General features: G+C 42.3%; 1 protein-coding gene across 6 annotated transcripts in view; it reads left to right on the top strand.

Annotated features, from left to right (window-relative positions):
* The window catches only part of il1rapl1a (interleukin 1 receptor accessory protein-like 1a), a 254557-nt gene that overhangs the window by 193247 nt on the left and 47950 nt on the right, over positions 1-13360 (top strand). For all 6 annotated transcript variants that reach the window (XM_071478284.1, XM_071478295.1, XM_071478324.1 and 3 more), the window contains one exon: positions 4709-4783. In XM_071478284.1, the coding sequence (XP_071334385.1) occupies positions 4709-4783 (75 nt within the window). The remainder of the gene's footprint in view (positions 1-4708; positions 4784-13360) is intronic.

Below are 13360 nucleotides of genomic sequence, written 5' to 3'. Positions count from 1 at the left end.
CTTTGCAATTACTTCACACATCACACACTGCATGCAACATTTTACACACAATTAGGCAGAAGAAGAAGCTCAGTCATTTTCCACTCCATGTACTACATGTCCTGTAACTTTATATATATAGCATCCATCCTAAGGTACAGCCCCACTGTCACGTGGTTGAAGAGTTTACAGAGATCCTTAATGTCACCTCCTGAAATGAATTCAGCCTACTTTGCTGCAGAGAATAGCTTCTGCCCTGGGGATACTCAGACATCAGCGTTTAGTTTGGTTGGTGTGCTTGCACAAGCATATCAGCCCAGCCATTCTGGTCCCCTAAAGATAATCACGTCCTACCTGCACAGTGCCAGTGAAGAGACACTTGCTAGAGCTTAAACATTGCAGCTAACTTTACCCAGGTCTCCCAAGCAGAGTTGCTGTTTCTGCACAAGCCTAATTTTGTTTGGGGGGAGGCGGGGGCAGTTCCTCCTCGCCACATGTTAAAGTGTCCTTGTCCCCACTGGTGACTTGCATGAGTATTAAAGGATGAATGAGAGGCAGATTGTAAAACATTTTATCTGTTAACTTAGAGACGTGATGTATGTGTGCAGTCTATTTGCCATTAGCAACGCAGGGAGTGAATATCACTCAGTGCCCAACCTGGAGGTGGTACACACCATTTAGAACTTGCCACCGTCACATGAATACAGCATAATAGTGCCTGTTTTTTGTCTAACAAGTGGCAGACAGCCATACATGGGCGGAAATCAGACCTGATTCTAACCTTGAAAATATGGCATATAATCATTTCTTTTAGAAATAAGATACATAAAACATCAATTTCCAAGTTAACAACTCAACAGATATATTTGCATGTTTAATTACCTGCTTTTGTCTATGGTTGCTTAATTCCAGACTCTGCCCGGTAATGGCAAGCAGAGGCTCTTTCCTTTTGTTAGGAGTTGCTTCCAATCCTCCACATTTTAAATGCCCCCCACCCCCTCCCCACTGAACCATGATAATTGATGGATTTCCCATAAAGGAGTGGTAATTAAGATAATGAGATTTTCAGAGGCAAGCATTGCATGCAAAAATGAGTGGAAGTATGTTTCTTGACTGGCTCACTTAAGCTTTATAAATTCTCCTTTCCATCCTCACTCCTGTTTTTATTCTCTCCATTTTGCCAGCTCTGCTTTACGGTCTACTGATGTCTGCATCCTATCTGTGTTCTCCTACCACATCTGCTTCCCCTCTCGACTCCCATCCACAGCTTGTCCTCATTTGTTTGCCTAGTGCATAATTAGCTATAGGATCACCCATTGTGTAATTATGTATAGCAGTTTGATATGTAATTAAAATTGTATCAGTATCCAGTGTAATTTGTGCTGTGTGATTACCTATTAACAGTGCAAACAGTTGTGCCTAAAAGCCCGTGACCGCCCCTCTCATAGAAGTCACAGTGCTCCTCTGTCAGTATTTACATACCAGCAGGTGCTACATCTGAGCAAAGATACACCATTCAGACTCACACATAATAAACATTTACACTTTGGTCTACATGAAACCATCTTTCTGACAGCCTGATCAATAATTAAATATATTATCATTTAGCCTTAAACCAAACGCTCTCCAAGACCACGCGCTTCACTTGAGACAAGACCACACACTTTGTGCTGAATGAATTAGCGCAGCAACATTGCATGGCTTCTTCCTCCCAGATACTGACACCAAACCAGAGCAGGGCTTTCAAACAGCTTGTTAGAGAGGTTTTATAATAAAGTAAAGGCTTGAAGAGGGCTTGTGAGAACACTTAAGGAAATGTCTTAAGAAAAGTACCGTGTTACAGACTGGCCTGAATAAGCCATCTTTACAAATTCACCACTAAATAATTAGACATGCCTGAAAGGTCTGCTGTTGCAGTAGCCTCTGTTTTGAGTCAATAAAGGTTTTGTTTTTTTTTGGAAGTACAGAATTAGTGTTTGCCTTCCTCTGTGCATATGGTTGTATGCACTGTGAGTACTTTCTTGTGTTTGTCTCTGTGTAGTGTGCTGCTGTGCATGTGGTCAAATGTCATATCCCTCCTATCTTACCTACTGCAAAATGGAATGTATAGAGTCATTACCATAAATAAATACATTCACCATACATACCTCCATATATCTAACATTTGGTTGCAGCAGACTCAATCTTGTAAGAACTGTATTATAATTATAACGGTGAAGTTCTGCACTCATTTCCATAGAGATGAAGAAAATCTAAGGTCTGCGATGATATCAAACATGTCATGCTCACCAGCAGTGAAATGTGGGTTATAATGAGCTTAACATGCCCCAATTTTTCCTCATGATGTAATGGCACAGCAACAGGAAATTGTGTTGTAGGTTTGAATCGAACACAGTGTTAAAATCTGCAGAGAAAGAACATGTGCATGACTGATTTTTTTCCTTTTATATAAATGGGAGCACGCATAGCACTGCAGTCGTGCAGCTGCTGCACTATGAGTCTACAGGTATTGGCCAGTCTGACTGGCCCCATTGGTTCCAGTTGTGCATATATTTGTCATGAAGTAGGTGAACTGAACATGAGGTCAGAGGTCCAGAACAAAGTCAGCACAACACACCAACATAAACACAAGTCAAAAAATGGTCCGTAACAAAAAAAAAAAAGTAACACATTCTTATAATTGAACTAAAACTACATGTGGTGGCTTGACACAGTGGGAAAAATGGCACAGCTTTACCTGTAACATGTGCCTTGCACCCTGATACAAAAGGTGGGACTTCAAGGTGAGAGGCACTGATCCAAGTGGTCAGAGCTCATGAGTTCACTACTGGACTGTAGCCAAATCAATGAATATATCCATTTTTAATTTTGTTTCTTTCATCATCTTTGCGTTTCTTTGCAAACTTTCACAAGTCATGCTAATTAGCATTACAGCAGCAATAATATTCACGTCACCAACACATTGTTGTCAAGATAATGACAATTGTTGGTCTGAAGTCCAAAGAATACTACACTGGCAGCTCCAAGAATGTGGGTACATTCAACAAGGATAGCAAGAAAACAGACATTTACATAATTAAAAAGTAACACATGATCTGGTCCAGAAAAATTTGCAGTTTTGTCTCCAGACTTTTGAGCAGCATCATCATAAAACAAGACTTGGTGTGTGAATCCGCAAGAAGAAAGAATACACATACACAAGTAAATATATCATAAAGAAGAAACAAGATAGCCTCGAGCGCTTTGTTTATGCATATTTAATAGTGAAGACAATACTTTGATACAGTTTGTTCTGTTACACTGTAGATGTAAAGCCCAACAAGGGGCTAAGAGTTGAAAATGAACAATAGCTATAAAATCTCTGAGCAACACAGCAGTTTTCTGCTCTGTATTGGAACTATGGTAAATTGCATCATCTCTATTAAATAAATAAATAAACTTTTTTAAAAATCCCCACATGAACTGTAAGGACTCAGTTAGCGCTTTCCCACTGCATGGCCTCAACTTGACTTCACTCTACTCACCTTTTCTGCTTTTCCATAAGGCAAAAGTTGTTAGTAGTAATAGATATCCCTTCAATATCCTCCATTCTTCAAATGTGTGTTGCATGGAAGATGATGTCATGATAGCTTCGTATGTCATTGCTATAGTAACGAGTATGCTGTCTTTATGATACTTTTACCAAAACGTGAGACACCTCACAACACTTTGATGAAGTGCTTTTGAGCAGACACCAAGTAGAGGTGTAACGTTTCTGAAACCAAGACCAAAACACAATCTTGTATCACAATACTGGACTACACTGTAACACACATGAATCGTGAAATTATTACGCTGTTTTAAGTTGGCACAAGCTGAATATTTTGTACCACACCTCCTCACCCCATAGTACCCCTATCATGAAGCCCTAGTACTCCCAAGTATGAACTCTTTGCTGTGAATGTTTGTGACAGATTGAGTGTGAGGACAGACACAGTTTTAAAAAAACACATTCAAAATTAAAGAAAAAAAAAACATCTCTCTGTGAAAGACTGTGAAAGCTCCACATGATCAAAACACTTCATCTTCCATGTTGACACAGACTCTCCATCTCTCCCGCCTTGTGTGTCTTCAGTCATGTATCTACAAGACCCTGTTTCTGTTGTCTTAACCCTAAAGAGCACCGCCTTTCTCGCAGAACACACAAAAGCTTTCAACAACAATAAAACTGCTGCATTCCCAAGAGGAGGGACTTCAGCAGCAGGTCTGACATCCACCGTATGGATGATTAGCATCATTAGAGCATCAGCTGCTCCCTCTCACTCTCTCACACACACACACACACACACACACCGACTCTCCATGATGGCTCTTCAGATACCTAACACTAATGCTGATTAAATGCTGGCTAGTTCTTGGCAACAGGGTGATGTATTTATGATTAGAAGTAGGTCAGATGAATGGATTGGAATGAAAGATCTATAGACACTCGAGAGCAATGTGTCTGCAACTACACAAGAAGCAAGCAGAACATTTATTCATTTTACATGGGAGGTAGGAGATAACATCTGTCTGTGCTCTCTTCTGAAATTCTTACAAATCTATGTAAAGCAGATGGGGATACAAAGAAAATACTGCAACGTAAAAACAGCACAATTTGAAATTCTCACTATTCTTCCTCAGTGACAGTTTGCCTGAATTGTCGGTTCATCTTGTATCATATTTTAACTGTGTCTTTTCTCCTTTTCAGCTCCTTTGACCGACAAGCCGCCAAAGATCCTGTTTCCCTCGGAAAACAAGATTAGCAATATGGAGCTGCAGCTAGGTAAGAGCATCACAGGATTTCCTGCAGCTGCAGTCAGTACTATCGCTGTCATTTCCAAATGACAGGAAATGGATGACTTTTCAAATCCTCTGCTACACACCTCCAGGCAATGAACGCAGATTGATGATGGCACTTTTATTTGCAAGGAGGAGCGGAAAGAGAAAAAAAAAAACAATTGTAAAAGTGTTTTCCATATATGCAAATTGTGGGTAGTAATGTCCCAAGGCTGTTTTGTCAACAATGGAAAGCCCATATGGTGCCAGAGTTCCATACACCGGTTCGCCACATGGAGAGGCAGCCGCTTTCTGGTGCCGTTGTTTGTCTTTTTTGACGTGGGGTCACGTTGGGCCTATCATGTGTGCATACGTGCGTGGGAGACTATATGCATGTGGTTGTGGTTGTGTTTGTTTTTTGTTTGTTTTTTTCTCTCTGTGACAGCATATTGCTTGATTTCTGGGCACAGTCCACTGTCCACATGGTGCTTGCCGCTCTGTGAATGGCTAATGTGTCTGTCACGATGAAGCCAATGGGACAAGACTGCGAGGCCTGGAAAGCAGAGAGGGATTGGATGTGTATGTGACAGAAAAAGAGGGGGTGGGGACAGAGACAAAGACGGTGCAATGATTCACTGAGCATTTACCTTTTGTCTTCTATCTGATGCGATTGGAACCCAGGTATAGTTCATTGAAAATGCCTCCATGGTTGGCTGATCAAGAGTGAAAAATTGCTGCCGTTGATAAACCGACAAGCGCAGCCTCGCATGTCAGCGCACTCACACCCCTGCATGAACAGGCTGCACAACGCAGGCAGGCCCTTCAGCTATTTGTGGCGTTTGTCTCTATCTTGATTCCACTGAGATTTTGAAGAAAGGGTTGGCTCCTCTTTTGAAACTGCAATTATTTAAAGCTTCACTGTCAGTCTAGTCTTATGTTTGCTGTGTGAGTGTTTTCATGTGGTGTGGAGTGTGCGTGTGTGTTTGTGTATTAAAGGGTTGGCGCCTTTATTACTGCACTATCATAAAATTGGGAGAGCTGTGAGAGAAGGTTTTAAAAAAAGGAAGGTCTAAATCAGAGCAGCAGAGACGGAAGATATCCTGACTTTTAGACTCTGGTATGGGTCAATCTCTGAATCATACGCTACCAATGTATGCACATTTCCCACGATGCTCTTTGACTCTCCAATGGCCCCAGTTTGTTATGCAGTTTGTTTCTAAGCCCAACCCAAAATAACCCAGGTGACAACAGTGGGGTAATTTCTTTTTGACAAAAAAAATTTGCTCCAGAGCCACAGAAGACTGTACTTCTGTTTTCACAGGCTAATTAGTCCTCCCTGGGACTTAAAAGCTGATCTAGATATGTAACAGTGATACAGCCCTCCCCCGACCCCCACCTCCCTCCCTTTAATATTATGCCACACAAGGGATTGGCACCACTATCACAAAAAAAGAGTCCCAGGCAAGAAAGAGGAATAGAGACAGAAAAAAGTATGTGTGATGTGATGTAGTGAGCCTCAACAGACTCCCGGCAGGAAGTCTACAGCACAGAGACACTGAGGTAAAAATCTTACAGCCGGGCTCCATTTTGTGTGCAGAAAAGTTGTCTCTCCCTCCAAATGAGAGTTTCTCTTTTATTTACCTTTATTTATTTATTCTCCTCTTCCTTAATATTTGTTGAGTCATGCCCTAAGCAGCTTTATGGAGCAACGGGGCAGATTTATAGTAGCCAGAACGTGCGCAGAGAGAGAGAGAGAGGGAGGGAGATGGGATCCAGTGGAGGCCAGGGGATGGGCAGTAAAATCAGAGCCGTAAGCAGAGAGATAAATCTGCAGCAGTGCCGGGAAACACACACCTATTTTATCTCCTCTGCTGCTGCGACCAGTGGAGGTTTCAGGCGGCTGCCATCACAGCCAGCTTCACCCACCAGACATAAATAAAACACATATGTTACATAAACTCACTCTCAGAACACACAGTGTCAGGATGTAAAGGAAAGTCAATACAGAGAGAAGAACACAGAAGTCCGTGATACTGAAAGCAAAAAAAAAAAAAAAAACAAAAAAAAAAAAAACTGATTGCATCAGAGGGATCACAGAAGCAAGAGGGGTGTCAGAGAAAAGAGGAAAGAAAGACGGGGGTGAAGAGACATCTGCATCAGAGGGAGTTTGTTTGTCCTAGGAGAGGGGGTGTCAGAGTATCCCCTCCCCAGCTCTCCTTAGGTCTCCTTGCATGTCTCTGCAAGTGTCCCTTTCTGCTGACGACCCAAAATCCCACAGCTACAGCTCCACCACCAACCAGCATTGAGTGTGTGTGTGTGTGTGTGTGCAGCTCACATCACAGATCTACAGTACAAAGCTTCAGGGGCTCAGGAGTCCTCAGGGATGTGTGGCTGTGTGGATGCAGAAAGCAGGCCTGCAAATATTACTTCTGGACAACTTGACATTTTCTGTGTGGTTTCCAAAGGAGACACAATCAAGGTTGTGTAGAGAGGCTTGGATGTTGTCAGCAACCATACAGTTTGTCTTTTGCCAGATTTACCCCCTCCCCCCGGTGAGTTGGTGCAGTCCACTTCCACTTCTTCCAGAGGGATGATTCATATTGCAGAGTTTCAGTTTGTGTCTATGTGGCAGGCGGGGGGGGGGGCACACTTACTTTTTGTGACACATTACACATAGCTCCAGATTTAAAACACACAGACTCAATGACTTGGTGTTGATTCCCTCGGGATGATTTGTCATGGATTCGCAGTCCCAGAGGGTGGAGAGATTCAACTCACGCTTACGCAGCACTCCACTCTGAGCATCTCTCTGTCTCGCTAGCTCTCCCTGTTCGTCATACACACACACACACAGGCGCACGCCCCCACAACACTTGGGATGGCTAGGTCACACACATGCTTGCAGAGCACTCCTCAGTAACCGTGGGATAATTGTAACTGATAGAGGATTTTACTGTCCCCCAAAGCCAGCAGATGGGTGCACTCTAGTGGAAAGGAATTAGAATCCATTATTTCAGAGAGCAGGACCCATCAGCATGGAATGGGCGGCAAGAGGGAGATGACTCTTAAACCTACTTCATTTCAACATAGAGGCACAAACCCCGGCCATTGCACACATGCACACACATCTTCTTGCGCTGCACTCAATAGTGGCCATCTGTAATAGACTGACACTGGAAGATGCTGACGTTACAGATTTTCCCAGGCTTTTCCAAATATGTTTTTGACAAGGTTAGAAAAAAAAGGCTGGCAGAGTGGATGTGCCACTCTTTCCTTCAGACACCCGTCTACTTGAAGGGGTTTTAATTGAATCACTGCGATTAGTGAATTTACTCATTTAAACAAGGTGAATCCATGCGGGGCTTCATCAAGAGATCAACTTTAATTAACTTTGACGCACACATTTCATCACAAACCGTCTGACAATTTGTGGAGCAGAGACCTGCACAGTCCATGGTTTAAGAAGATATCTTATGAGCCATGATGCTCCAGCTGATTTGATATAACTCGTCTCTGCTGGACTATAAACTGCCCCACAGAAGAAATATATCCATCCTTTCTCTCTCCCTTTTCCTGTTTGTCCCTATATTCCTTACCTCCTCTCTCCTTACAGCCTGTGTCCTCTCTTCTCTTCTCCGCTTCTCTTTCCTTCTCTTCTCTTTGCTGCTTTTTTTAATGCTCTCTTCACTTCTCTTCTCACAACGCTGAAGACATTCTCGATCTTACACCTAGCTGTGACACCAGTCTTGTCACCTTGCCTTGGGGAAGGGTGAAATTGAAATTGACATTGCTCTGGAGAGTTACTAAAGGTCAACACAGAGTCACTTCACTAAATTACCTGTAGTCTCTCTCTCTATCTCTCTCTCTCTCTCTCTCTCGCTCTCTTTCAGTCTGTAACACACTCCTTCATTCCCTCCTCACTTGAACGACAGTTCCTCTCACTCAGTCTTGCCTCAGTCCCTGTCACATTTCTTTAACTCAGACATGCATGAAGGTATCTGTAGAAACATGGTCATAGTGGTGTCCTGACATGTTTGAATTTGATTTTGTGTGTCAGTGTTGGTAATCAGACAGATAATCCGTGAAAAAGAGAAGGTCACATGCTTTGATGGTCACATTACTCATCTATGCAAAGAAATCTATTGAGAGTAGAACTAAGTAAGTAAATATATCCATATCTTTTAAGGGGCAAGGGCCTGAAAGGACTTTATCTTTGTGCTGTGCTCTTTGGACTGTGTCTGTGTAGTTAATTTCTTGTGATAAATGACACATTTATATTCTAACACGGAGAGAGAAAAATCAAAGAGAAAACCAGCCCTTAAAGGTCACACTGAAGATACACGGGACGTTTTGTGTGTGTGTGTGTTTGTGTGTGTGTGTGTGTATGTGCATCTGTCATCATTCAGTTTGGTTGCGGTCCCACAGTGACCCAGCGTTAAGTAACCCACGGTGACCGGTATGGTAACTAGTGTGTCAGCGAAACAAAGCTAAATGTTTAAGTGTGTGAACGGTCGTCATTAATCATTGAGTCTGGGGCTGAGAGCAGGAGTCTGCGGTATGATAAATGAACTAAAAGGGCCTCTACACATGCCGAACAGGAACGGGAGCAGGGAATGAGAAAATACACAAAGGGAGAGACAGAAACAAGACCACATAGCAGGCAATAAAGACTGACACAACACCCCACTGTGCATCACATAAAGCGGCTTGTTTACTGCTGCCTTGACATTACTCACCACACCCAGTGAGGCAGGTAAGAGGATGCAAGAAAGGTATGAACTCCATCTTCATTTGCACCAGATTCTTGGTTATTTTTTCTCAGTGGCATCAAGTTGACGTTGGACTGTCACTGCGCTGTCTTTGAGCGGCTGTAGTTTAGCACTGTTGGTTTTAATAGACCTTATCAGCAGCAGAGGCAGTTGTTGAGAAGAAGCTGTCTGACCAGCTACTCAGCCCAGTGAATCAGTGATTTTACCTATTCATTCAGATGTCTCTTTAGTCTCTTTTTTGCCTTCCACAGGCAGAAGAGCACAGAACAGCAGTACAAAGCAAAGCAAAACTTTTACAGTGACAGTGCAGTGCAACTTTTTATCAAACATTCACATTTCTGTCCAATTTAGTCTGCAAAGGATTGCCTTATATCTGACTTGTGCTCCATTTAATTAATCCAACTTTCTTGTGAACTGAACCAACATACTCATGAGTCCAGGAGGCAGGGAAGATATTTAATTAGGGTTTATTTGAAGGGTGAGGTTACAACATGGCAGTAGGTGATCTGCAAAAGATACATCTCACCCTGGTCCAGTACAGACTTGTTACTTTATTCCTGTTTACAGGCTGACACCAATACAACAAACAAAGCTTGTTTCGATCCAGATCTGCAAGTGCTATACTATACTAGCACTGAAGGTAGAATAATAGTTTGGCTCATGGTTTGCAACAAATGAGAGAGTCCACAGTGATGACAGCAATGAAAAAACTATTTATTAAACAAAATATAACAGCTCATAATGAAATATGTGAATGTTAGGCATCAGTGGTGTAAAGCGTGTGTGAATGATTAAAGTATGAGGTGGCAGAAGAACAGGAAAATAACAGAAAAGCAAACTAATCTAAATTGAAGGTCATGTGGAAGAGGTTCTGGCTGCTTAGCAACAACAACAACAAAAATACCTCGAGGATAGCAGCCCTTATTTCCTAAGGCCGCTCCCTCTCCAGGTACAGCCAACCAACTCTGATGGCACTCCTGGAGAGAAGTAGACAGAAAGTAGAGGGAAATAGAGAGAGGCCGTCACACCACCTCCCATAAAGACGAGGGCCCGAAAGGCTGCCTCAAACACAACAGAACAAGACTAGGTCAACACCTTGTATATGGGTGGACCGTGTGGTAGGCTGTTTGCATTCTGCCTTGTGTCAGCTGGTTTCAGCCCTTTATCTGTTTGCTTCTCTCATACTCTCTGTGCTCACATACAGAGTATCTGCAAATTCCCTATGAAGCTGTTCTCATTTATATGTTTTCATTGTCAGACCAGCTGCTCATCTGCACTCCTAAAATCCTGATTTCTTGAACACGACAGTCGAAAAGATGCTTTCTGCAGTTACACATAGATACCATTGTGCCAGCTTGGCAAGAAGAGGGTACCTTGTGCATGAGACGTCCACCAATCCAATGGGTCATCTATCAGCGGTAGAGGCAGAGCATCTTCAGCTATGGGAGTAGCCAACACCAAGTGGGCTCCGGTTCTCATGAATGTCTGTCTGAGGAGGTCAACAGGAGCAGGTTTTCTCTTCTTTATTCTGTGTGCAGTGGAAGGTTTGTTCTCATTCGCATCTCTAGTAGTAATCTGATGGTAAAGAGCACATCAGCCCAAAACTGAAACTAAGAATTTAGATGATCTACTACTGTTTACAAGATGGGATTACCTGCAGAGCAGCAGCTGTTGACACCACTATGGCATATATCTGGCGATAGAAAGAGCAGAGATTTAAACCTTGGATCTAAGCCTGATGAGATGTTCAGGTAGTTTTTCTCCTCTGCAGTTGTATCTCTTTGATAGGGCTTATGGATGGTGCACTTCATCTCTCTGACAAGAGGGGGATCTTCAATGGTGCTGATTGTGTCACTCAAAAGTTGTGCATGAAGTAGAGCAATAACTGAAAATGTTGGTTCTCCTTGCACATGATGTTTGTTGCCACCAGCAGTGGCTTGAGGGTTTGCACAACCTGTTCAGTGTTTGAGATGTCTGTCTCAGTCAGGAAGATGCCATTCTCACCTTTAATGAGACAATAGGGCAGAAACTGTCATTAAGAACATTTTTTTTTTTTTTTTTACTTTTTGGATGATGTAGCCTAAACTATAAATTCCTTCATTAATCTTCATTAAAGTGCTGTGCTGTTCTGTTCATGCTCATGTTTAGATTTTTTATTAGGAATTATACAAAATACATTTAAATTACATTTTACATAATTCACAACCAAGTCAATATTAAAATTCAACTTACCAAAGCTTTAATGCAAGAACAGAGGATGGCTCTTTAATTAGAAATTATATTTTAGGCTACATCATTCACAACCTCATTGAAATTGAATCTATATGACATACAAACAAATTAAATACAGACTTTAATACACTTTATCAGTTACAATGTACAATAAAGACCTTACCTCAGGGGATGAGAGGATAGCACAGATGGCAGGGTGTTGCTCAAGAAACCAGGGGAGCATCTCACAGGCGCTGTTCCATCGTACAACATCTGTTATAAGCTTGTGTTGTGGAAAGTCCAGCATCCTCTTGTTTCTCCTCAGTGCATCTGCAGCTATGGTGAGTCTGTGGAAGAAGCTGGAAATCCTCTGAACTTTGGCAAGCAGTTGAGCAACAGCTGTCAGTTTCAAGGTACACTGTGATGTGAGGTTCAGTAAATTCACAAAACACCACATGTGTTGATATCAGTCAGCTCAACAACCACAGTTATATTTGATGCATTGTCAGTAATGACTACTAGGTGTCTTTCAGTAAGCTTCCATTCACCTGTAGCTCTCTGTATCACTTCTGCCATGAAATCCAAAGTGGGGCCAGACTTTTAACTTAAAAGATGATGCGTCCCTCACTTGTTTTTCCCTGCCATATGACATTTTCTTCCCATGAGATTCTTCTTTGCTACACTCATTCATTTGATTGGTGCCACCATGAGGAGTCATGTATTAGTGACTCTGCTAAGTCGAGCTGGCAGGGGAATCTGTGCGGAGCACCTGCATGATTTTAATAAAAAACATTTGGTGCTTGTATATTGATGATCGATGACTGATGACTGATCAAGACAATACATTCCTGTATCGATAACACAGAAAGGAACAAATTTTCTCTTGTCAGACAAGGAAGCGTCAACAGCCACTACAGTTGACTTTGTGTGTTGTTGAACTGTAGCAATAGCCTCGGCCTTCTCACTCAACCATGCCAAAGCATAAAGGGCCACAGGTTTTACAGGGTGGTTACCTGGTTGGGATCCGTGCTTTGATTTCAGCATTGGACACTCACCTTTCCAATGACCCTTACCAAGGTAATGGTTACTAGTCTGACCTAAATCCAATCAGCTGTTACCTTTCTCGATAGAAGGAAGCTTGCTCCCTGATTTTTTCTGATGACCACCAAAAGCACTATCTCTGTGGCCATAGTCACCCAATACTTCACGAGTCAAGGCATACTCCTTTGTTATCTTCCACTGAAGATTCAGCCTTTCACTCACTCATATAGGAAGGAAAACACTCAGAAAGAGCTCCTTTAAAGCTCCAACAAGACCAGCTCACATAACTTACATTGCTCAAATAAAGTCTGCCACCATCAACCAAAAAGAGTGGACAGCTCATGCCCAAACTCTACATAGGTCTCTTTATCATATTTCTTCACACCCCTGAATTTATGCCAGTAAGCCTCAGGTACTAGTTCATATACTTTTTAAACAGCCACTTTCACCTTGAGATAGTTTTCACTGTCTTTTACAGGCAAAGCAGAATAAGCCTCCTGAGCGTTCCCAGTCCTTCCATGCACTGTAGCAGCAGGATCTGCTCAGAATCATCCCACTTCCTA

This window comes from Trachinotus anak, unplaced genomic scaffold, assembly GCF_046630095.1.
Source record: "Trachinotus anak isolate AG129_WGS33_773 ecotype Australia unplaced genomic scaffold, CSIRO_AGI_Tana_v1 ptg000001l, whole genome shotgun sequence".
Taxonomy (NCBI): domain Eukaryota; kingdom Metazoa; phylum Chordata; class Actinopteri; order Carangiformes; family Carangidae; genus Trachinotus; species Trachinotus anak.
The sequence above is the reverse complement of the archived record's forward strand: the minus strand, read 5'-3'. Positions and strand labels throughout refer to the sequence as shown.